Raw genomic sequence first — 27,450 nt, forward strand, 5'->3', positions numbered from 1 at the left:
AAAATGTTTTTGAATGCATTAAAAACGGTTTGTGTGAGTGTGTGATGGGACATTGCCACGATCATTCGTGAAAACGAACTTAATATAGGCATATAGGAAACTGAATAAAGAAAAAAGATTTTGTTAAAAACATTCTGAAAATTGTTGGTGCTTTAATACATCACACCTTACCTGTTGCAATTGGTACAAAATACATCAGAACCAAGCTACGTATTGCAATGGGTGTCATTCTGGATCGTCAACATTTGACAGTAACTAGATGAAAATGCCAATGAAATCGCGAATTTCTATAAGAGAGAAAGAAGAACCATATTTACGATATTAGGGGCCTATTATTAATGACAATGTGACAAATTGAAAGGAATGTCACCAGGGGGAGGGAAGACGGGCACAAGAGAAGGGACCGGACTAAGGGAGCGATCGTTATTTATGGCAGGGGGGGAATGGGTAAATTTCGGGGGGAACACAACATTTTTTTGTGGTCTTGAGGGGGAACCTGAAATTTTAGTTGAACCAGGAGGGGGATTATTAAATTTTAAATGGAGAAAATTGGCGAAAACAAGGGGGAACGCGAAAATTTTGAGCGGATGCGAGGGGGGAACGCGAAATTTTTTGTCGATATTTTTGCCAAAACACCCATTCCCCCCTGCCGTAAATAACGATCGGTCCCTAAAAAAGAGAGGCGGTGAGAGAAACTAAAAGGGAGAGAAAAGGAGGCGAGGAGAGATACCCACTCTCCTCCTTTTCTCTCTCTTCTGAGAAGAGAGAAAAGGATCTAGGAGGCGAGTGGGTATAAACAAACACCAAGATGTAGGCTTTAATAAAAGTTGAAATTAGACAGAGAGCTATAGGGGCTCTGAGAAAGCAGGAGAGCAGGGGCCTGGGGCACATGCTCTTCATGAACTTTGCAGCAGAGGCGCGTATAGCTATAGGGAGCAAGGGAGGGTATGTGCCCCTGGGCGCTAAATCGGCACCCCCTTCCGACACAACAACCCCTAAACCATGCTAAAGCTACGCCATTGCTTTTCAGCCCTGGTGGTAAACAATTTATGTATAGGGGTCATCTTTGTTTGTAAATAATGCCTCCAATGTTTACATACATTGTATTCAATTAGGACAATTTATTGACCTAATAACCCAGTCAGCGTTCCAATTTCTGTGGTCAGAAGATGGCGTTGTACCCCGCCGACTCAATTAAATCATAGATTATCAAAAATAATCGATGATTAAATTGCAACTTCGGCAACTGTGTCAGATTAGGGATTTGAATGTTTCATATCAGATAGGCCCTAGAAAAGCACTAGTTAGAACACTGTCAGCAAAAATAAATAGACCTACAGACAAAATGTTTTGAAAATGATATTTAGGCCTAACATTTGTTCACTTTCATTTTTTTCTGGCAACCTTTTCTCCTGGCTTTTTCTGTCCTTTAAAATATGATAGGAAAACACTTGGATTTGCTCATTTTGCTAGGCTAGAATTGCCCTTTTTGATGTGAGCATGTGAATGTGAAACAGAGAGGATATGAAAATAGTGCTTTGCACTTGTTTGGCGAACCATGCATACAGGTACCGCGGGACAGGTACCTCCATGATCATAGTTTGCCCGGGAGTTTGCCGCCCAGATTTAACATGTTCAAAGACAAATTGAGCGTCAGATTTGATTTACTAGTATCAGAAAACCTGTTTAGTGTTAGCTCAGTGTGTGATGATAAAACCATAAAATAATTGTCAGTAGCGCATCATTTTTCCTGCATAGTTTGACATTTCGATATGATTTATGTGTTGTCTAACAGTTCCTATCACAGACCAACTGGGAACAATAATTGGGAGCATGAAAGGTCAACAATGGGGTAAAACAATTGATCCACAAGTGAGAAAATTATGAATGACTTGCCATAACAAAGCACGTTTGCCATATTTTACACCAACATCATGGTTTATACCATAGTGATTTTAAATCTATGTTTATACTCAAAATGGAAAGCCGAAAGTTCAAAAAAGACACTGTCATCATGGTCATATTTTCTATAGGCCTAGACCTGTAGGCGTAGCTACGTATGGCCAGGTTCTCAACATATTTACAAATTGAAAGCCTGGCCCGTAACTTATTGGGAGGGGCTGATTTTGAAAAAGTTGACCTTTTTTTCTCAAAATTTGGACCTTTTTGGACCAAAAAGGCATAAAAAAACCAATATGGGACTTTTGTGGTATTTATGGGATGGGGGAGGCCACCCCAATGCCCGTTCAATGGCTATTAACTTTGTACATGTATTTTGGTCTCATTTTTTGGTATAGCCTAAACCTTTCAACTGCTGTTTGAAAGTAGGCCTACTTGTCTTGGTATACGTTTAGAACTGGTTCCAGTTCCTCGCTCGCAGGAAGGGGGGGGGCGGGGTTCGCGAAGCGCGCACGACACAATTTCGCAGTCCCAAAGCATGCAATCACTGCTCACTATTTACCACATTGATATTCTGGGTTTTTTTTACTCCGACCATGTCTATGCACAAACCACAGCTTAAGGAAACGTTGCACAATATTACCATTCCATGCCTGAACCTTTCTGACCGGCTTTCCCCCTGTATATTAAACGCTCGAAATACTGCCAAGTATTTTGCCCCGGAGCTGTATTTACAGATTTCCCTCATGAATCTGAGTGGACACATGGTATTTTGTGTTTTATCAATTTGGCCGAGTCGTTCATCATGTTCACTAAAATATACATGGAATGGAAGCATGCTATATCGCTACAACACATACAATAACACATTATATAACATGTATAATAGAACACGGTTTTCCAAGTTCACATGTATCTAGGCCTATAGCAAATGATCCCAATAAAGCTCTGGTAAGAGTTCCTAGTCGTGATTGACGAATCCATCTACTTCGCATGTTTTAAAACCGCGGCCACCCGCCCATCAAAATACTATCTACAACTCGACTGATGATGTTCAGCAACTTACCTTAAAATATTCGTTGTTTCAAATTTCAACAAATCAAAATGACTTTCTCCAAATATTACCGAAAAGTTATATCATCCAGCTTATTCCAAATCTTGGTTTCAAAATGTAGGGCCTATGTGTTACAAAAACCTTTAGTGTAAAAGATGCACTCGCGATATGTTATGTTGGTAGCAGCTCTCCTCGGTAAATAAATCTTCTCTTGACCATATCGCTACATTTCTCTGATACTAATCGATTCAAAGTTTCTGGAAGTTACCATGGTTTAAAGTGCATGTTGCCCACAATGCACCACTATATCTTTAAACGTTCTTTAATTTGCGCTTTTTATATCACTATTCTGTATCAAAAATTATGATTTTAAAATTATAGTATTATAATGAATACCTTCAGTATTGTTAATAACTGTTTGAAGGTATTTTTGAGCATAAAACGCTGAAAATAATGGTACATTAGGAACTATGGTAAAAAGTTCGATCAGTACCAATATGCAAATGAGGTGATACCCGAGACAACTGGTGCCGCGCTGGTCAGCATTGGAAAATTGGGTGTTGTGAGAAACAGGACGAGTTCGAGCACTTCTACCGCATCTAAACTTTCATACTTGAACAAGAGGTTCAGACAGATAGAGCAGTTACCATTGAAAGAAAATTGTGACATTGTGGAGTTATAATCGTGGAATTAGAGATAGAAATTGGTGGAATTGTTTATTGGAGCTTTATGTGTGTATGGTGCAAACCGGTGCAACCTGTGGTGTGTGTGTGGTCAGAACTGCAAAGATGTTCGCCATAAAATGTCTCGTCTTTGAGGTTGTTTGGATTTTATGTGCTACTGGATTTGTGCGACAAGGTAGGGCGATAAACATGATAAAGAATGTTATCTATATGCATATCATATCAATCAACATCTTGAATGTCAGTATTTTAACGGCGTGTTTATAATATTATCCGCCTAAATATGTTTCCCGGATACGCATGTAGGCTATGGCAATATGCATTGATTGCATTCCCATCTTCACCCTGGGATCTCCGAGTGGGATCACCCTATCCCGGTTTGCCCCTATTTTTTTATGAAGTAGGCCTATGTAGTATCAGGGATATCCCTGGTAGTATCCCGCATGCATATGATACAGGAATAGAGAGCCCCGGGAGAGAGCCATGCATGGGGATCAAAATGGTAGTTTGAAAAATCGTAACGGGGATGACTATGTAAATGAAAACTGTACATGATGTAGGCCCTAAGTGTAAATACTTATAGTTTTATGAAACAGAAGTTCATGCACATGGGTGACGGAATATAGGATCTGTGGAATTACCCCCATCCAGGCCATGATCCTGCCCGGGGATCCTGCAGGCTTGAGAGTACTTAGTCAGTTGCCTTGGCCGCTGCGCGCTGTCCTTCATCCTTGCTTTACCATGTATATATGATCCCTGCAAGGTGTTTGTATCATCAATGGAGTTGATCCCTGATGAAGTCTTCACAGATCCCCCACTCATCCAAGAATACTGATACAATCAGAGTAACATCTGTAAATCATCATGTCTTCTTGCTTGGAAAGACTGTTTATAAGAGCCTCAGGCAATTTAAACACTGAGTTGCTGCAATCATAGACCCTGGAGTACTGCAATTTAGTTTAACCCCCCCCCCCCAAAAAAAAAAACCATGTCGCTTGGAGAGATTTCATGCTTGCTGCAACCATAGATTATCAAAATAATAATAATAATCTATGCTGCAACCAGGGATATCCCTGCTGGATTATATTTTAATAGCTGAAACTTTTTGCACGAGGAACACTCAATAAAATTGTGAATTGGTTTCATTTGATCATTACCCAAAGAACTTTTTACATTGCTGCCACATAAAGTCCCTCACCAAAAGTCCCTCACCATGATAATATAATCTCTCACTGAATGATCCTGCTTTTTTTCTCCAAAATTCAAAAAATTTCACTTCCTTTCAAAATTTTGTTAACTATTTTAAATTGAGAATATATTTGGCAATATTTTTGCAAACTATTTTGTCCACACTCACTCTGTAAATATCATTTGCAAATTGTTTTTCAATCAGTGTTATCAATTTAAGTTTTATACCGTTTAGAGATGAACTTGATATTTAAAGTAACATTTTCTGTTACAAACATTTTGTGTTTAACACATTTATGTCAGTGTGTATGATCTGTCCAACTTTTATTTAAGATTCCGGGCAAAAGGATCTGGGTAATGTCTTCAGAATATTAGTATATCAGTGATCAGTGAAAGTAGTACCAGTATTAAATCTCTTTTGAAAGAAGCACTTTGAACTTGAAGTATGGTCCTATGATAACATTCTAAGATGGTTCCGGTATAACTGCCGTAATCCTAGTTAAGTGATGTTTATCATTTATCAGAGATTTATCAGAGATTTATTTATTGAGAAATGAAGACCGACTCTGGAATTGGTTGGCAAAATACGTTTTCTCACTCTCAGAGCGTTCATAGACCAAAATAGGCCCTACTAAATAGTTCTATAAAAATACAAGCCCTATAAATAATAATTAATAATAAATATAATTACCAAAGATCCTGGGCAAGGATGATTTTTAAACAGCCTTTTAGTAATTTGCTAAAATGCCATTTAAAAATCTTAAAACTCTGCTTGTTTTTAAGAGGGAAAGTCGAATTAGTGTAATTACATGAATGGATGTTTGTAAATTTGGATCCAGAAATCTTTGACTTATTTTGATCCATTTCAATCGATAACCCTTACATACAAACATCCAAATAATATTGTGGATACTATTATACTGCAGCCAGGGTGATGATATGAAAATAGGCCAATATATTTAGAATTCAATTACTCACAGTCACTGATGCGTTCATGGTCAATCATTTCACATCAAATTAGGCATCATTGTCTGCTTAATTGGGCAACAGTAAACAGTTGATAAACCAGATGATAAGTCACATTTTGATGTCAATCTATTAGCTATGTAATGATCCTGCTGATTCCAAGAAGTGCAACAGAAAATAGGTCACAGCATTAATTCTCCATTTATCATTTATTGGTGGGCATGAATCTGAAGCAATCTTTGCACTAGGATCCAAAACATTCTCATCCATTAGTGCACAGTTCTTTTCCCCCTAATACATTTGTACATTCATTGAACGACCTTTGAAAATTTGGGTACAAAAACTCATATACCGTACTCTGCAACTTGAGGTCAATTTTTGCACTATTGTTTAATTGAGGACTATGCCATTGGGATGAGGCCATTGTGGTCCATAGTGTTGGTAATTCATTTCAAGAGTTCGTTTCTATGTGAAATTTACCCAATTTGCAGGAAAGTTCCAGCTCATGACCCTCATGGATTTTCTTTAAAAGTTACTCAAACAGTTACTTTAAAATATTATGCTATTATGTTAAAGTTTATTTTAAAAATTACATAAAATTCAGATGTTGTCAAATGCAAGCCTTGAAATAAGCAGACTGGAACCAGGAGCAATTTGTTTTGAACATTGCTCCTGGTTCACTGGGATTTTACAAGAACCAGGAGCAATTTCTGAAGAAACAGGAGCAATTTTCAATATTTAAAATCCTTTTCTGCATATATACAGCATACCAGCACAACTGCATCAAGTGCAAATCTGTAACCAGGAGCAATTTATTTTAGAAAATTGCTCCTGGTTCATGTGAATTTTACAAGGACCAGGAGCAATTGGTGGCTTTACGAGGGTAAATTTGCTCCCCGCGCCCGCTTATTTCAAGGCTTGGTCAAATGACAATATTCAAAGTAAGACGTCTGTAAGCCTTAGCCTAGATGTTACTTTTATGTTCTCATGATAGTCTCAATTAAGTGTGACCCAGTCCCAATCTATACAATTTCTGTCAAAGTTATATTAATCAGGGAAAGGCAAAAATGCACAAAATTACAGTGTTATAAAAGGCATTGCTATTTTATGTTAAAATATTTCAGTTTCTTGTTGAGACTAACTATAAATGTAGGTACCATACCATACATCACTGTTTATGAGAAACTTGGCTACTGTGTGATAAACTGTTCATGTTGGGAGCATCTGGGAGTCATACTTTAATTGATAAACATAAGACAATCAGAGAGACATGCCAAACTTGGTATCAAATTACATAGATAAGCAGCTGTTATACCATAACCTGATATAAAATAAGAGATAATGAATTTATACAATAATCATTATCCTTTCCATAAAAATTATCCCATTTCTCAGAGATCTATGTTCTGGGAGCTATATCATATATGTGAATATGAGAAACAAAAGTTTATGAGAGATACAAATAACGACTTTCGATAATGGGGAGCACGGTGACCGAGCGGAACGGGCTCCGACTCATAATCGGAAGGTTGCGGGTTCGAGCCCCGGCGACGCCATCGTGTTGTGCCCTTGAGTAAGGTCCTTTATCTCGATTACTCCTATCCACCCAGGTGTATAAATGGGTACCGGCATTCTTTAATGCTGGGAAGGTATAACAGACTCGCTGTGGAGGAGGTGTAGCGATCCCCCCACAGCAACATTACATGGAGGAGTCTGGCCCAATCGCCAATGAAAGAGAGATGGGCACTCCGTTCACTGTTTATATGATACAGGTTCGACTCCTTTACCTTTACCTTTTTTTTACAAATAATTCCGTTTTCAAATAGACCCAAAACAATGACCATCTATTCTTCAATTTCATATTAAAAAAAAAGCCTATTCCATAATATTTAAAATGTTGATTTTATACTGCATGATAATATTGATATTGTCTGAATTTCAAACAATTAAATTGCCCTAACACCAGTAAATACCACAAAATACCACGATGAAAAATTCTGCGCATGCATGAATCCCAGGGTCTGCGATGACGCAATCACCCTAAGTGTGACATGCTCACGGAATTGCTGGCCGGGCAGCAATAACCTGTGTAGCTACCGGTCCGTGATCGTGTGGTTGGCATACGGGGGTCAAATGTTCGAATCCCGGGGGTGCCAAGTCCAAAATTCTTCTTTTTCTTGACTTTTTCGGATCTTCTTTGACTTCCGATATCAAAAAGCAGGGTTCAGTGTTAGGGTTAATAAAAAATAGCTAGCCTTTTGAATTCTTTAGTGGTATTTGCCACAACTAGGAAATTAAGCCATAAAGCAAATTGATAGAGTCTACATTGTAGATAAAAAAATAGGTCAAATTGTTGATTTTAATACTTTATAACCATGAATCTATGCAATCACAATTTTAATTCATTTCAAATTAGACTCGTTTTCAACCACCTTGTCATTTTTAAAGGAAATTCCTGTTTTTCAGCAAGAGGCACATGGAAATTAACTGTCTTTTCAGACTGTGTCTTTTGATACCGTACATAAAGTCGTAATGCCCTTCACAATTGAATTTGAGTTTATTCCCTCCCGACATCCCGCATCCAAAATTGAGAATTACAAAATATTTAATTAAATTTTTTATATTTAATATTTTCTTTGTTAAATGACATTTTAATGACATGAATTTGCTAATTTCTTACCGTACTTAGATCATCCCTAAAACTATGATGGTGAACAAACAAAGAACACCCCTGCATATCAATGTATAAAATCAAACATAATTGCAATATAATTAAATCCGCAGACCCAAAATGTACTGATGATATTGGGCTGCGGACCACTCATTTCACAATAAAGAAAATAATAAGTAATTAATAGTTAATAATTAAAAGTTACCACATGCCTTTTTAAAAATCTTAAACTAAAAATTTAATGTGAAGGGCCTAATGTGCCTTGTTATGGCTGTGACGCAGGAACTTAGGGACGCACCATTAGATATTATCGGGGGGGCTAGGGAGTTTGGGCTGCCTTTGGAAGCAAAATTTTTTTTTTTCGCCTTGCAGCGAAGTTGTCTTTTTTTCAATTTTAATGTATACCTTTATACAGAGCTGGGTAGGGGAAATTTTTTTTTTTTGCTCATCAGTGAGGCAAAATTTTTTTTTTTTACTCATCAGTGAAGCAAATTTTTTTTTTTTTTGCTCATCAGTGAGGCAAAACTTTTTTTTTCAAAAAACTCCCTAGCCCCCCCCCCATGATATCTAATGGTGCGTCCTTATCAACCTTTATCTATTACCAATGAATCCAGTCTTAATGCCGCGTCCTTTCCCAGGAATACAGATACGACCTCTTGACCCTAATAACTGGCTTTTAGATTGATATTTGACACTTTTCGAAAAAGCGATAAGATTCATCTGTTTTGTGATAAGTTTTAGGTTGACTCACTCTGATGACATAAGTGGTATATAAACAGATAATCCTGTCTTGATTGGAATCACATATTTTGTAACAAAGCCACCACAAAATTGATCTTTCCTAAAATTGAAAAGACATGTTTCCTGGAGTTTATGACAGTATCATCATACTCTCTTTAAATTTCAACCCATGATTCAACAAAAAGTGGTTCAATTTTGTCAGGCTTTCCCAAAAATAATGCTGTTGATGTGACCAAAATGTGCACTAAATAGATGTTTACATTATTTTTGCCATAAAAAGCAGTGTAAAGTATGAATTTGACCTTTTCCTGGTATTTCAAATTATAGAGTAAGTTAGATGTCCCACACCAGTGCGACACCACTACCAACTTTAATTTCATAACACAATCCAAGAAATAAAGTTTTTAAATAGAACCTTTTTTGTCCTCTCATGAGAACCTTCCCTCTTGAACCTCTAAAAAAGGTTCTTTAATTTTAAAGAACCCTTAAATGTTCTAAAGAACAGAAAACATTATTTAATCACATTTTTGAGGCCATTTTCGATGGTTTTGGAACCATTTTTGGTTCTTTAGAGAATCCCTAGGGGTTCTCCTGAGAGGACAACCTAATAGAATTTACCCTTTTAGAACCTTTATTTCTTAGAGTGCATGTAGGCCTAATCAGAGAAGATCTTCTCTGGCAAAATGTAAGCCTAAATGAGATTCAAAACAATATCCGCAAGGAACATGTAAGGCCGGAAAAAGTAATGGACAAGAATGAAACATTAATTTTATACTGCTTATTAAACAAATGTATAAAAACAGAATGGCCAATGAAATTAAATTTGTAATTGGAAAAAAAAAACCAAATAAAAAGCAAATTAGGAACATGTAATCAAACTTGGAAATGTAATCTCATCCTGTTTACAACCAAGTTGTTGTAAGCTAACAAACATGCAATTGTCAGTGATGTGGAATGGAATGTCCTAATGACAACAGACTGAAACCTAAGCTTCCCTCTAGCAAGATGAGATGATGACATGTCATCACTTACCCTTGCCAGCTGGTTGACAAACCCACAACAACCACTGATGATGCTGATGATGATCACCAGGATGACCCACTATCTGTCCAACTCATAGATAAACAAGTTGCCACTCGTCATATGCCCTCCCCCCCCCAAATCCACATCTTCATGAACTTGACTGTGATAGTTTCCAAGACACATTTTAAGAATTCTGACAGAAATAATTTAGTGTATGCCTCTCAGATTCTCTGATCAATGTTTAATATCAACTTACAAAATAATCAGTAGCAGAACATAAAACCATATAGACCATTAAAACAACTCAACTCTTTTCTAGATGTGACTTTGTTGTACTATTGATATCAGCATGATCAGCAAGTGTTTTGTAGGTGCTGAACTCTTGCAGACTGTGGTGGGTGCAAAGGGGTGTCTATAACCCACCCAATTTCTGCAAACTTATTCAAAATCAGCCTTTTCTGATGGTGACGGCTAATTTTAGTCTCACTGCAGTGTGTGCCCCTATCCCTAATTTTAGCATTTTTGTTCTTCAAATATTGAATTTGCCTCTCTGTCAATGTGCATGGAAGAACAATATTGTGGAAATAGGGACAGTCACTGTCACACATGGTTTTATGAAATTTAGGCATCAAAAAGTTTCTTGCACTCAGATTTTACCTTCATGGTAGGGCCTATATCTTACAGTCTGGTTCTAAATCCCCCATTATATGGTAGGATCAGCCCTAAAGCTCACAGACAAATCTGTACAGGTCACATTCAGGGAAGATATCTTACACTTCCCACAATGCATTTCTTCCATTATAATTTTCTGTACTGATTTGCTATCGAGCACAACATGGGGGGGGGGGGTAGTGACAAAAAGTATCTTGATGAAAAGAGCACATCCGGATCTTGCAAAATGTGTTTATTTTGTCTGCTATTAGTATTATAACACATCAGTCTATTCTCGAAAGGAAAACAAAGGGAACCTGCACAAAGTAAGGCAAAAAAAAAAAAAAAAGTGTTTGTTTGCCCAGACACGACCGACCCAAAAATTCAAAAAACATCATACACTTTTTTTTTTTTTTTTTTTACAATGATATAAAAATAAAGAAAAGTGATGTTTTTTCCCCATAAAAATGCCACATGACACTTGAAAGTTAATATTCTTGGCAATCACAGGATTCATTTTTCCCATTTAGCCCTCCCCAACCATGCCAACAATAGTTTACCATCAATCAACATCAATATAGAGAACTATTAAGCACAACAAGTACATGTGCAGGTACGGTCTGGGATTTTGTACTCCAGCCCGATTTTGTTACCAAAGAGGTTACGCGCAGTGCTTTCGCACGCTTTTCGGGCGGGTTGATGCATTTATATTTGGTCCTATTTTCCAAATTTTTTAGTGATAGTTTTGTTATAAAAACAACAAAAATCACATGTTTTTTTCTTCTTGTGTAGGAAATACTATTCAAATAGCTAGGTTAATGAATGCATATTTAATACTTATTGCTCTAATTATTAGACTTATTAGACTAAATAATGCACTTGCGCTACGCATCAACATCAGCGCGCATGCATTATTTTTGTCTAATTTTTCTCCCAACAAATAATACACGTTCATTAACCTATAATTAAAGTTTGACACAAGTATAAAATGTAAGGCTGAATGTAGTATATTTTCTCTTACCCCACTTGCTGCAACACATGTACACATCTAAAAAAAAAAAAAAAAAAAAGGAAAAAAAAAGGAAATCGACCTACCGACCCACTCCTTTGTACCCCATGTCTGGGCAAACAAACACTTTTGTTTTTGGCCTAATGGGAGTGTCATTTGAATGATGAAATAAGGTGATGGAACATGTTGCAAAGGATTCTGGGAAGGGTAAGAAATCTTCTATGAGTTAGTATGATGAAACTAGTAATGATTTGGTAAGATTTTTTTATGAGATGTATGATATTTTCCTGAGTTGAAAAAACAACAACAAAAAAGGCCTATGGGACATATCACAAGAAAGTACATTGAAAATCTGTGGTTAGAGGATCTGGGGAACATTTTTAGGTCTACTATAGTTGGAAAGTATGGAAAGAGTTGCATCTCTGGCCTGCTACACATGCATAGGCTTTTTTAAAGGATCTGTTGTTGCTTTCCATTGTTCACAATTTGTTTGTTTTTTTGCATTTTGTGAAGAAATAAGGACTTGAAAAAATTGGACAAAGTGGTGTGCAAAATGAAGGGGCATATCTTCTTGTTCTATTGGTGGCATCGGTATCAATGTAGCTTACATGCTTTTAAAGATGTAGAAGTCAACAAGTAGTAGGGGCCTACATGTCAGTGATGTACCACTTTTTGGCTTCTACCTTTTAGTCAAAAAGTGGTACATCATTGATGTACCATTTTTTGGCTTCTATCTTTAAAAGCATGTAAGCTACATTGATACCGATGCCCACCAAATAGAATGAGAAGATATGACCCTTCATTTTGCATACCACTTTGTCCAATTTTTTTTTTTCTTCACAGAATGCACAAAAAAAAATGCAAAAAAAATACAATGGGTGTAGTACCCCCTTAATTTAACAAATAAAGTTAATGCGAGAAAGTTAAAGGATCGTCTAAATTAAAGTTAAAGGATTTACTCAACCACTTAAAGTGAAATATTTAGAAAGTTTAGCCTTTGTATTTGATGAATACAGTTCGTGGTATATTAAGAGTCAAGTTTGCTACCTTTCACTTCCAGTTACACCAAAAATGTGGGTGCTTTTAGCATTTCTGACATTACCGCCGACCAGGGTACATGTATAATAATGGTTAAAGGCACATTTAAACATTATTTTGTGGGGATGGCAACTGAAATATTATTATTATAGAACTTACTATTTTGATTTCATTTTCCTGATGATGTAGTGTAGTGCAGTCATATATTATACAAAACAACAAAATAAAAGTTGCAACAACATGTTTAATTCAACAAAGGGGCATCATTTGAGAATTTACTTCCTTTTGCCAGTACTAATGTGGCATTTCTGCAACATTGTTTTGTGATATTTAGAAATTACCTACAAAATAGTGAGTTAGTTTAAGAAAGGCCCTGACAAACTTTACCAATATTCACTTCCAGTTTCAAAAATAGGTATTCTCTTCAGAAAAGAACTGGTTCAACCAAAATATTGGATGAACTAAAAGCTCACCTAAGTTCTGCTTGTTTGACCTACGGTTAACAAGATTTCGCACATCCCGTATTTGTTTCAAAGAAAGCACAACGAATTGATGCCAGCACTTAGGTGTAAATACCTAAATGACGCATAAGGATTTCTTATAGCGGCTTATTGTATTGGCATAGGTTGCTGAATTCGGGAGCAGATGTTTTTGCTTGGAGATGGTGAAGCTTAGCCTTATAACCCTTTTGCCTGTGGCAGTTTTTGAAAGAAAAAAACCTGATTGTTGTCATGGATATTGAATATTTTACCAAATGGAACATTTAGGGATTTTTGCGTGTGTACATTCACTGTGCGCTTCCTTTATACTCACACTTGAAAATTTTACAGTAGCTAAATTTAAGGTTAACATCTATTTTAAAGTGTTGCGATTTGGTAGTTCACAGCATCTTGAGAATGGTTAGTGAGCTTTGGAAAAAGTTTGTCAATTTACAAAATAAACCATTATGTGCTAATCAGGCTAAATACCCCCTACCAAAATGTCTTTACTGAAAATATACAGTTCATTTTGGTAAAATTTTGTCATGTTATTTTTAATGCAATCTTGTATGTGGTTCTTTAGGATTTGAAATGCTGTTTTTATCAACATAGTTTTTGCAGTGGCGGCGCCAGGAATTTTTTTTTGTTGGTGGGGGGCATTGGGGGCAATGTGAATTTCAGGGGAGGCAAAATCAACCAAATTTTGCGCAAAATTGCCGCAAAAGGTGGTATTTTTCGTAATTTTTGGTTTTTACTGGGGGAGACAAGGGTTCTGACTGGGGGTATTTACCCCCCCCATCCCCCATGGTGCCGCCACAGAGTTTTTGGCATTATTGCTCAATTGCTGTCCATACTGGACCTGTGGTTGCACCTGAGACCATAATTGCACTCAGTATTATTTTTTTAGCCCATTCTCCACACTGTACCTGTATAACCTGTATACAAAAGGAATTCCCTCTCATCTGCCTTGAGCACCATGTTTTGTTGTCAACATGGCCATGAACATGTGGTTGTTAGTCATCAGTCATCACCCTCATTTAAAGTAATCTTGGCCATGTTCTGTATACAAACTATATGGGTGATATTTGTTCACATTTCACAATGCTGAATTCCATACATGTCTGTTGATGAAAGAGTTATCTTCATAGCATTTTAATATTATAACATAATTATCCTTGTTTAGTGAAATAATAAACATAAAACTGAAAGGAACATAAAAATAACAAATGTCCCTTTGAAACATGATGAAAATGTTTGTGATTCATGGTGTTTAGGTACAGGAGTTATGGGGGTAAAGGTATTTTGCAAGGTGTGAGTTTAAGTTGTGAGATGTCACTATATCGCTATATAATACATAGGCTTAGGAACCGGGGGAGGGGGCTCAGCCCCCTCAATAATTTTGGTGCGGGCTGGAATACCTTTCTGATAAAATAGAGAGAAAATGGGTGTTTGTGACCTATATTTTGCTAAATTTTTTGACTCCGAGGAGGGAAACCCCTCAAAACCCACCAAATTTTTTTTCAGGTTTCAGCCCCCCATGTTGAAAATCTTCCTAAGCCAATGTAATAGCAGGCAAATATAGCAAGGCACCCCCCTTTATGGGATGCATAGGACTGTGTTGGCAATCTAAATTTGACATCTAGAACTTTGAAAGTTTTGGAAAACTCTAGTCTTTGTCAAAGACGACTCACAATCCTTGCCGGGGGGAGCGGCGAAGCCGCGATAGCTCGCCGCGAAGCGGCGAGCGCGAACCGGTAATTTTTACCAACTCAATTTTTACCATGCTATACTCCTACACATGTTGGTAGCTCGCGGGTAGCAATCAGTTTTCCAGTCTGTGTTACAGAAAAACTCCAGTAGTAAGATGTTGCCTAATTTACAGGAGTGAAATGGTATGTGCTATGCGTGACTGCTTTTGGGCTCTGTTGCTTCAGTATAATATCTAGAGATTGCCCCCTCCCAGAAATTTTTCGGGGATAAAATGGGTACATCCAAGTGCCATTTAAGTATAACTGAAAATGGGATAAAAAAATGACAGAGATGGGGATGGAAATGTAGCTTTGCTCCTCCACAGTAAAAGGCTGGCTATGCTCCTGATCCACATAGGTTGTGTCAGTGTGCTCCGTGCTCCACACAGCCCTTCAGGATAGCCTCCTGTTCCCTGCTTTGCTAAGTCTGTGATGGCTACAGACTGCAGCTAATGCAGGCATCAAAGGGAGTCTTGAACATAACCTCCTCAAACCCTTCACCTTGGTTCGCTCTTCAAAAATTATTTCTAGGCAAAGATTCACCCTCTGTCCAAAAATATTATTTCAAGATTCACCACTAGACAAAAATTATTAGGTCAAGATTCACCTGATCTACACAAGGGTGAAAATTAGTCAAAGATTCACCTACAGTTTGTCCACTCTGAAGTACAAAGTGACAACTCACGCGTTTACAGCGCGTAAACAGTGCACAGTGCTGCGTCTCTGCTGCAGGTATGCGTGCCTTCAAAGTCGCCACAATGTATGCGTCCGCATCTGTACTTTGTACTTCAGAGTAGTCTGACTGTATGCAATTATTTGTTTGGTTGAAGCATGGAAGTAAGAGTACTTTTACTTCCATGGTTGAAGATTCACTGCATCTGAGCTGAAAACGTGTTGGGCCAAGATTCACCCTATGGTTTTGTCCAATAAGTTAAAGATTGGAAACATTTTCACCAATGAAATGGTGATTTCCTTTGATCCAGGTGCAATCATGATCATTTATACTCTACTAGTGCACCTGCTGCTGTAATAGCCCTGTAGCTATAAGGGCACCATCTGCATGATAGAGATACTTTTTGACCCCAGATGATGATAGAGATACTTTTTGACCCCAGATGACCTTTGAACTGAGATGACCTCAATGTAATTTTTTCATGCTCCCTCATATCAAGTTTAAGCACAATAGGGCAGTTTAAATTTAGCCCCTAGATGATCTTTGACCTCGGTTGACCTCAATTTTGTTTCGCACATATATTCCCCTCATATCAAGGATTCCACCCACCAAGTTTGAGCCCGATAGGACAAAGTTTGAAATCCATGACCTTTGACCTTTGACCTCGGATGACCTCCATATGTTTTTCATGCTCCCCTCATATGAAGGATTCCACCCACCAAGTTTGAGCCCGATCGGGCAAAGTTTGAAATTTGACCCCTCCGTAATGACCTTATATTCCCCTCATATCAAGGATTCCACCCACCAAGTTTGAGCCCGATAGGACAAAGTTTGAAATCCATGACCTTTGACCTTTGACCTCGGATGACCTCCATATGTTTTTCATGCTCCCCTCATACGAAGGATTCCACCCACCAAGTTTGAGCCCGATCGGGCAAAGTTTGAAATTTGACCCCTCCGTAATGACCTTTGACCTCGGTGAACCTCGATTTTATTTCAGGCATATATTCCCCTCAGATCAAGGATTCCACCCACCAAGTTTGAGCCCGATCGGACAAAGTTTGAAATTTGACCCCTCCGTAATGACATTTGACCTGGGTCGACCTCGATTTTATTTCGGGCATATATTCCCCTCGTATCAAGGATCCCACCCACCAAGTTTGGGGCCGATAGGACAAAGTTTGAAATTTTGACCTTTGACCTTGACCTCCGATGACCTTCAAAACTACCCAGTAAACAGCGCACGCCCGGTACCCATCTATGTCCGAAATATCGAATGATGCGTCGAAGCGGGAAAACGCATTGCCAGACAGACACACAGAGCTCATAGTTTTATTAATGCTAGTGCACCTGTAGCTTTGCAGCAATGCATTCTGGGTAGACATTACAGTGCATTTCAAATTGGGCAGACAGCCAAAAGCTGAATGAAACATGTCCAGAGTTGCCCATTACACATCTTTGTATCCAGTTGCTGCTGCTTTTGCTATCCAGTTGGGGTATTTTTCCCCCTAGATGACCTTTGACCTCGAGGGGCCCTTCAAAACCACCTGGCCAACATGCTTTTCCCCGTCACCTACCCATATCCGAAATTTCGGCTCGATGCGTCGAAGCGCGGCGGAACGCATAGCCGGACAGACAGATAGACAGATACACAGATAGAGACCGCTTATTATTTTATTAGTATAGTGCACCTGCAGCTGTGAGAGCCCTGATGCTGTGAGAGCACTGGCCCACCTCAATTTTGTTTGCGCATATATATTCCCCTCGTATGGAGGATGCCACCCACCAAGTTTGAGCCCGATAGGACAAAGTTTGAAATCCATGACCTTTGACCTTTGACCTCGGATGACCTCCATATAATGGTTTTCATGCTCCCCTCATACAAAGGATTACACCTACCAAGTTTGAGCCCGATTGGACAAAGTTTGAAATTTGACCCCTCCGTAATGACCTTTGACCTCGGTTGACCTCGATTTTATTTCGGGCCTATATTCCCCTCGTATCAAGGGTCCCACCCACCAAATTTGGGCCCGATCGGACAAAGTTTGAAAATTTGACCTTGACCTCCGATGACCTTCAAAACCACACGGTCAACATGCTTTTCCCGGCACCTACCCATGTCCCAAATATCGGATCGATGCGTCGCAGCACGGCGGAACGCATAGCCGGACAGACAGAGACCGCTTATTATTTTATTAGTATAGATGTGATATACCTACACCATACAATGTACATGATGGGATGGAAAAATGATCAAACCAATTCAGTTGTTTTTAGACTCTTTGTGAAGTTCAAAGGTTTTCAAATGCCACCTTCCTGCAGGTTTTACAAAGAAGGCTAACCTAAAACTTCCAAGGAACATTGCAATCATGCAGATAGACATTTTGACTGACCTTACGACCTCTGAAAGTTTAGCTGTCACAAGGAAAGCATTCTTTCAAGATGGGGTGAAATGACCTGTGACCTTAGTGTCTGCTGCACCCATCATCATGATCTGTTCCCATGGTAATAGTATCTTTTCCAGTCTTTGTTGTGCTATAATGGTTAGGGTGTAGTCATGAAAGGGGTTATCTCAGATTTTAATAAAATCTAAGTTAGGCCCCTATTCCCAGCAAACATTTTTCTTTAAAAAAAACCCGTTATAAATGTGGTGTTTGTTTTGTTCAAAACATTTAAATAAGAAAACTGGTGGGGGGGGGGGTAATAATAATAGGCCTATACTATAGGCCGAAAGGTCATGAACAAAAAAAAAAACATTTTGTATGAAAAGCACTTGTTACCAAAATTACCATAACATATTTTAGATAAACATTTTTGCAAAATATTTTGTCAATAACATTAGAATTATGTTTTGCAGCAAGTTTTCAAACTGAATGTTATTAAACATTTTCATTTTTTTAATACCCTTTCTGCAAAATGTTGTTTTGCGAATTGATCACAGAAAAAAAAAATATAAGGAATTATAGCCTATGCCTAGGCCTACATGATTGAATTAAAGGAGGATTTTGTGATCCTAGCATGCTCTTTTTAATACATTTTTAAGTACATATCCACGAAAAAAGCACATTCCCAAAATTTCAGTTGATTCCGATTTTGCGTTTTGCGAGTTATGCATGATTATGTGTATTACACTGCTCCATAGACAATACGTTGTAATTTCGTTCTGGTGCACCAGAACGAAATTCAAATTTCAGCGATATCTTTGCTAAACGAATTAATCTGCAAGAAATATTTTGTACATAAACATTATGTAGCCAGAGTATTCCAGTGATATAAAAATCTCAACTTTTTTTGAGAAAAGTGGGAGGATGAGGCTGTGGATCACGAAATGCCCTTTTAAATGATTTTAATTATGAAAACAATACCAGTAGGGCCTAAAACAATAATTAAATAATGATAAGGCCCTTCGCACTGAATTATTAGTTTCCTGTTGAAGATTTTGAAAAAGGTGCGAGGTGACTTTTAGTTATTAATTGTCTATTATTTTCTTTATTTTAGTTTGAACAATTACAAGCAACCATCAACTCATTTTGACTAGAGCAGGCATTTAATTATTTCACAACAATATTTGGTTTTGTAAATAAGTGAAGGTGGAGTTGTAGCCTACTCCTTGTTTTCATCATTATTGTTGATATTATTAAAGTCAGAAAATGGCAAATAGAAGTAGTTGAAAGTTATTAAATGGAGAAAATCAGAAACAAAAATAAAATAATTAATTATTTTGTGATTTTCAATTTCGGACGCGGGCGGTAAGCAGGAAACTAATTAAGTGTGAAGGGCCTAAAACAATTTCAAAGAACTTTATAAAACACAGAGCTTTCATATTGCTGTTTTGGAATAAAACACAGAGCTTTCATGTTGCTGTTTTGGAATAATTGACAGGCCTAAATATAATCTACAAGCCCATTCATGACTGCATTGGAGCCTACATTTTTCCAAATTCTATGGCCCCCAAATAGACATGAACACTCCCTTAACCCTAACAGCCCTGAATACTACAAAATACTACTTGATATATATGCGCTGTTCAGTGCATGCATCCCACGTGGTGTGATGACGCTAATAGCCCTAAGTGATATATAGGCACGGTTTCGCTGGCCAGCGAAGCCCAAGACCCGTGGCAAGGTGTCGCCGACCGAGTGCCTGGCATGCGAGGGGTCTCGGGTTCAAATCCCACCCAGAGCAAACAACTTCTTTCTTTCTGTTCTCTCTTTATTCTTTCCTTCTTTCCCTAAAAAAAAAAAAAAAGCCCCCTAGGCGGTTAGGGTTAGGTTACCACTATCGAAACTCAGTATAGGCTTCCTTAACCCTAACAGCCCTGAATACTACAAAATACTACTTGATGTAGGCGATGTTCGTGCATGCATCCCACGTGGTGTGATGACGCAATCGCCCTAAGTGATATACAGGCACGGTTTCGCTGGCCAGCGAAGCCCAAGACCCGTGGCAAGGTGTCGCCGACCGAGTGCCTGGCATGCGAGGGGTCTCGGGTTCGAATCCCACCCAGAGCAAACAACTTCTTTCCTTCTTTTCTCTCTTTATTCTTTCCTTCTTTCCCTTCCCGTCGCCAAAAAAGCCCCTAGGCGGTTAGGGTTAAAAGGCTTTGCAATTTCTCCAATTAATTGCTTCATAAGTGCACAAAATAATAGTTTTCTCCTTTGTTGTATTCATTTTATTGGCTCTATACTTTAATTTTATAAAAATATTGGACCTAATTAAAATGTAGTTGAAAACCTACACATTTTTCTCTCATAATTTATGGGCATACGACCATGAAAAGACAAGAAGACAAAACATGTTTCACATGAAATCATTCAATTGAGAACATAAATCTACATGAATGTTGTAGTTCAATGTTAAAAGCACCCATGGTACCCTATAAATCTTGAATTGGATTTTGACAAATTGTTGTTAAGTATAAGCCTACATTACATTTAAATAGTTTGCACCAAAGCCTATGTTTGCAAGGAGTTGTTTTCCTGGTGTTGTTTTGTACATTTGGACATTTCTTGCCATGAAACACATCAAGCAATAGACAAATTTAATAACAATACTGACTCGAGTATAGTCCCACCCCGATTTTGGGTGAACATTTTTCAAAATTGGGGTGGGGGGTGGGACTATACTTGAATTTTAAAAAAAAACACTGCCCGGATTTGGGGTGTCCTTGGACCTAGAGCTAAATGCATGAACCTTGGAGATTTGAACCCTGGCCCTGGACCTTGAGAATGCAAGTCTGATACTCTAACTATATTTCCTATTTTTCTCTTATTCCATGCAGGATCTTGTGAGCAAGCATTTATAGAGCAGCCAGCGGAAACCTCGGCCATCATTGGAGATGCAGAGGCCATCCTCAAATGTGCTGTATCTGATATTGCAGGAGACCTCATATGGGAGAAGGATGGGGTCATCATCGCACATGCTAACCCAAGGGAGGTGAATATTACTAAAGAGACACGTAAGTGCACATAATAGTTGAAACATTTTGTCTATAGTAAATAGTCTGAAATTTGAAAGACATAGGTGTAAATCCTGAAGGGGATACCGGGATGGGGGATAACCCCCCCCCCCCCCAATATTTTGGTAACGCGGATGGTCCATACAATCATCCCCAATGTTGATGCCTGGGGCCTCTGATGAAATTAACCTCATAATTATTTGGCCATTTTCGCCAGAAAAGTGCCAATTTTTGCACTATTTGTGCGAATATGTTCCAGTATTACACTATATTTCACTGTTTTAGCTTCAATATTTCAAAATTTTTCATGCACAATTGTGGCATAAACTTTTATATTCAGATGCCAAAAGGTGCTGGATTCAATATATTTAAGAAATTTGTCCAATGGGCTATTCCATAAAATAAGTGCAAACTCAGGATTTCCCTGCAAAGTCACTTCAGACCACTGTCATCCCTGTATAGCCCCGAATTACTTTGTTAATCATCTGGGGCACAATTATGGTTGAGTATGTTTGTTTTGTATTCTGTTTTCAGAATCACCAGAAACCACTCATGTGACTGGCAACCATACAGCAGGAGAATACCACCTGAGTCTGAAGAACGTCACCTTACAAGATGATGGTAGCTATAGATGCTATGTCACAGAGATTGCCAATCACACAATGATTACTTCACCAGTGGTAAAGTTGACTGTTGGAAGTAAGTTCTTGTATAAGCCAAAAAAAATGTTTGGTTGCCCTCAGAGACCGACCCAAAGTATCAGAAATCTTGGGTCATTTTTTTTTCGATCACATTTTCCGAAGAAACCTTAAATTTGAACAGTATCAAGGACATTTTATATTTGCTATTCACTCATTTCATTTATTAAATGCATATTTGATTAAAAATAAGAAGTATTTCTATTTAAATTCTGTCCAAAAATGCATAAATTTTTTAATGTAAAATGATCAAGAATTTGTCAATACTAGCCTTTTCAAAGTGGTGGAAAAATGGAGGAAGAGCCCATGAAAAAAAAAAGCCTATCGACCTACAGACCCTCCAAATTTTTGTCATGGACGGACGGACGGGCAACCAAACAATTAATTTTTTTTTGGCCTAATTGGAGACTGAAGTATAAAAACTAGTTTGCATCTGATGATTAGCTCCCCATATTATGTGATTGGTTATACTTTGATGATAGTTTGATCAGGTCGTAATCAGCAAGCATTGTAAAATCGCATATTAATACGATATATTTTATACAAGAATATAATGTCTGGTGACATCTTGCAAGAAGCATCACAAATAATTAAACAAAAAATCTGAGAGATGTTGTACTGAAAATTTTCACCGCACCTCTGAAACATTATCCGGGACATTATTACCAGCAAAGATACCCCTTAATATTAATAAGATAAGAAGACTACTAATGTTGCATCCCAAACAAGTTTTTTTAGCAAACAGGAATAGTTGAAAGATATGCTATATATTACTCCATGACTTTCAGTCCAGTCAGATGGATTCCATCTGCTAAAATACAAAAAGATGAGACCTGGGTAAAGTACATGGACCATTTAGCATTGGGCTATGAGGCCATGTTCACATACAGACATAGATTGAGGAGAAATGGAGTTGTTAATTTGTTTTCTTTGACCACAAGGTGAATGACTGGTCATCTGGAGGTTAAAAAAAAGTAGTTGATGGGATGGTTGGCTTGTTGAATCATAGACATGTTGAACCAAAAACTGGGTACTAAATAGGGGTGTATGAATGAGTGGTCATTTTGGGAAAGTTCATCTTCAAAAGGGCATTTTGTGATCCACAGCCTCATCCCTCCAATTTTCTCAAAACAAGTTGAGATTTTTATACCACTTGAAATCTCTTGCAGATTCATTTGTTCTGCAAAACTATCACAGACTTGAAATACATTCTGGCACACCAGAACGAAATTACAACACTGGCCTATGGAACAAACGAAAAATCGCAATCAACTGAAATTTTTAGAATAAGCTTTTTTTTTTGATCAACTGATACTAGTTAGTCATCAAAAGAGGATGCTAGGATCACGAAATACTCCTTTAAAATGATATTTTCCTGCATACACCCTGAAACAGTTCTTTTTTCATTGTCTATGGTTTTTCCTTGTAAATATTTTTACTGCACAAAATGTATAGATGAATCCAATTTCACGCATTCCTACACCTCAATGGCAGCCATTAATAGCTGGGTCCCGGCCGTCGGCTCTATCTCACCTAAAATGTGAAATGATGTGGCCTTGGAGGGTATTTTAAACTGCATTCTATCACCCATGTTACACATAGACAAAAGAATGATGACAGTTTACAACACAAGAGAATCTAACATCGAATTTTAAGCGGGTTTAATCCACCCAATTGGACACTCACAACACCAGTTTGGTGCATATGGGGACCCAATAATGGCCGACCAAATCCTGACCATGACTTGGCTTGTTGGATTCGTCTATATGGAGATACACACATGGTGCCCAATGTTAGCAGGCACCCTCCTTGAATGAAGCGTATGGGTTTCAAACATGCTGGAAACTTCTGGAAGCTCCTAAAAATCCTTCTTTGAGTCATCATAACTGAGCAAATAATACCAAATATCTTGATTTTCTCTGTCTTTCAGAACAGGTTTCACTATTTGTCATAGGCACACAGATTCAAAAATCATGTTTGATTTTTAAAGTTCATTGACTTTATGTTGCTTGCAGCTAAAGCCCATTTCATTTCCCAAGATTCTCCCAATTACCCAGTCACACTTGAAGGGCACCAATTGACCTAGACATTCACCATAGAATAGCCATTACCTACCCAGGGGACATATTGCAACTATGCTGATGGATTTATGGTGCCAATGTTGTTGTACTGTGGCACACTTGTGGCCTGTTTTACAAGATCTTGGGTGTTTCCAACAATAATTCACTAGACCAATTATTGTCTGCATTGTTTTGTGTAAAGGTGTCCACTCCACATGTTGCACAGGCAGTGGTGCAGCACGCCAGGACTTTTCAGAGTTGGGCCAAGGGGGGAGGCAACTTTCAAGGGGGGAATAAGTTGACAAAATTGTCAAAAATGGGCTATTTATGTATTTAGGCTATCAAGGTGGGAAGCCAGCAGCCCACAGAGGGACCCTAATGGGAGAGGGGGCTTCTCTGGGGTGGGGTGGCAGCTGTTCCCTGGCTACACTACTGGGCACATGGTGCGCCCACAAACCTTCCCTGCTGACAGGGACAGGGTTATCCAGAATGAGCAAGCTTAATAAAGTGCACTTGAAGGAAAGAAGAGGTACCAAGATATTCTTCAGAACCCCACGCCAGGGGGGGGGCTGAAGCCCTAAAGCTGCCCATTCAGTGGCATGTCCAGGGGGATATGACTTTCAAGGGTGGGGGAGGGGCAAAAGTTGGTCTAAAAGGCCTAAAATACCATGTTGGTTAACATCCACCCCAAGGGGCACTTGTTTCACAGGGAGGCAGCTACTCCCTTGGGTATGCCACTGCACCCTGCATGGGCCACGCTGCAGAGTTAGAGGGGTTTGAGAGTATGCCACACAATGGGGCCAAAGTAGGCTCTGTTTAGGAACCCAATTTGGTTGAATTTTGTCGAAAACTTGATAAAAGCTTGATGCATGTTCAGATAGGTCTATTGATAGCACAGATGACTTGCACAGGTCAGGCCCCAGAGTCAGCCTAAACATTTTACCAATCAAAGTATCATGTCAGGCAATCAATTTATGAGTGTGACCCATACCCATTTAGTTATAAAATGCTAACCTGTAATTTTACGCTTTATTAATGTTCAGTGTTTTGTGTCAACCCAATTTGAGAAGCATCATAATTAATATTGAATCATGGAGCACTTTTTAAGCAGTTGAAAAGAATCAAAGAAACATTGCCATTCACAAAAAATGCATGGGATAACTTCCTATTCTTTAAGGGCAATACTTTGTTCAAGGGTCAAATGTTGTGAATAATTTGGAGAGTGAAAGTGCTTGTTAGTTGCATACCATAGAGTTGTTAATGGCATACTTCTTTGACAAGATATCAAGATGTTTGCCTGGTCCTGTCAAAATAAACTCATCTGGTGGTGGAATCCTTATCTTTATGTGTATACAGGGTGATACAATTGTTGCAATTTGAAGCAAGTGGTCTGAAAGAACCAGTGGCAAAAAGAGACAAGAGTGGAGGGGGGAGGGTACTCAGTGCAAATAACCATGTGCAGCAAACATGGGTAGCATTTTCGGCCTTCTGGTATGTCAATGATCTCATGTTCTGGGCAAATTTTGGTAAATGGATGAGACCTTTGAAGATTTTGTCAATTTTTATGCGGATAATGGCCCAATTTTGCCTCAATCTAACCAAATTTTTTGAAATTTTGCAAAAATGTGGAGGAAAATTTGTAAAAACTTTCGTTCAATTCAGCTAAAAATTTTGACTGTTGGCACGTTGATGGTTCAAAATTTCTTGAAAAATTGGTATATTGATGGATCCACTTTCAAAATTCTCAGTGGCACACCCCTAGCAAAACCAAACTTGACACCCCCCGACATTAAAGCATATGTATACATTGAAAAAATTGCTATATAAGCAGGTTGTCCAAATTGGGAGCATTTTCCTCTCCTATACCAGGTAAATCCAAGCAGCTTGCCTGTTTAGATCTGTATTTGTAGACAGTTAGCATAGTAAAGGTCATGCGAGGTGATACAAAGTGTCAATGTTGTTTGTTTCATCAAGTTCAGGTACAAGGATGTTTGTGTCTTGAAAAGAAAAATGTGTCAAGTCCATGCTTGAAAGCAAGAGGGTTGTAAGTGCTTTATATATTCCTATGCACTTGCAGTCAATGTTACAGTTAGTCAACATGAACCCGTCTGTAAATGTTAGAATCTGAAGCAACATCATCTGCCAGAACACGGTTCATTAACCCATGTATGCTTCCACATGCACTGATATGACCTATGAATGTTGGGTATAAACTCATACTCAACAACTTGAAGTCAACTTTTGAACTTAATTTGTTTAATTGAAGTGACTGGACTATGACTGTTGGAATGAGGTTACTTGGGTGCATAGCTTAACATTTTTCTGTGCCGAAAGAGTCAAAATGTTCTCATTACATTCCTAATTTGCGACCAAAAATGAACTACATGTACTTTACACTAAAGAATTTAGTAATTTTCTGCACACAAAGAGCCGAAGTGGTTACATTACATTCCTAATTTGTGACCGGTTTAATTAAATAAACTACAAGTACATTTTGTAGAATGCATGTCATGCAGATTAGGCTCATGATCCTGACTTGAGGTTCAACATTAATTGGAGCAGCTTGAACACTAAATGCAATAGACACATTTCTTGTTCAATGGATGTACATTACACTGTTAGTATTAGTTCCAAATATTTTGTGCATTGTACATTTTCATGACAATATTTGAAATCAGTATAAACAAATTAGGCCTGTTATCGATTGTCAAAAGTATCAGAAAATTTATAGACTTCTAGCATGTTGGTACAGTCAATGGTAGTATATCGAATCGATACACAAACAATGTGGCACACATGCTTAGATTATCCCAAATTACCGTCTCCCAATTCCAAGCTGAACCATCATGTTGTCTCAAACCCCTCCAGATTAAAGATCCCCTGAAAGACATTAAAATTGCTGAATTTCAATCAAAACAAGCCAAAAGAAGCGATGTCTGGGATCATTGCGGTTTCCTGAAAGAGGGTGGAGTCGTAAATAAAACGGTAACGCATGTGTGTGTAAATTGCATCTTGAAAATGTGTCAATATATCGATACTGTATCGATATGTTGCATTATTTGCTTCCAATAGGCCTATAACAAATTCAAAAAACTGCATCGATAACAGGCCTTTAGAAAATACATAAAAATTAAACAAACAAGCCTAGTATTGGCTCAGTGGCTCTTGTGATAGCTCTTGATATTTTCAGAAAATATCTCACAACTTGGGATGGCTTTTTATGTTGAAGCATATGCATGGCCAGCATTCAGAACAGTATGCATGATTACAGTTTTAAACACTTTTTCATCACTTTCTGTATGTTCAGAAATATTTGTGCATGTTTATAATAAGTCAGTCCGTTTAAATTATAAGCCAGTATAGCATATCATGTGTATAACTATCAGAAGTCAGAAATCAAGTTTTGTGTGT

At 38.1% G+C, this 27,450-nt stretch overlaps 1 protein-coding gene across 1 annotated transcript in view; it reads left to right on the forward strand.

Moving 5' to 3' along the window:
• Positions 1 to 3,506: 3,506 nt before the first annotated feature.
• Positions 3,507 to 27,450, forward strand: part of LOC140170214 (kin of IRRE-like protein 3) — a 41,672-nt gene continuing 17,728 nt past the window's right edge. Inside the window, exons 1-3 of the mRNA XM_072193549.1 lie at positions 3,507 to 3,811; positions 21,105 to 21,281; positions 21,816 to 21,980. Coding sequence (XP_072049650.1) covers positions 3,691 to 3,811; positions 21,105 to 21,281; positions 21,816 to 21,980 — 463 coding nt within the window. The 5' untranslated portion in view covers positions 3,507 to 3,690. The remainder of the gene's footprint in view (positions 3,812 to 21,104; positions 21,282 to 21,815; positions 21,981 to 27,450) is intronic.

Source organism: Amphiura filiformis, chromosome 14 (assembly GCF_039555335.1).
Source record: "Amphiura filiformis chromosome 14, Afil_fr2py, whole genome shotgun sequence".
NCBI classification, from domain to species: domain Eukaryota; kingdom Metazoa; phylum Echinodermata; class Ophiuroidea; order Amphilepidida; family Amphiuridae; genus Amphiura; species Amphiura filiformis.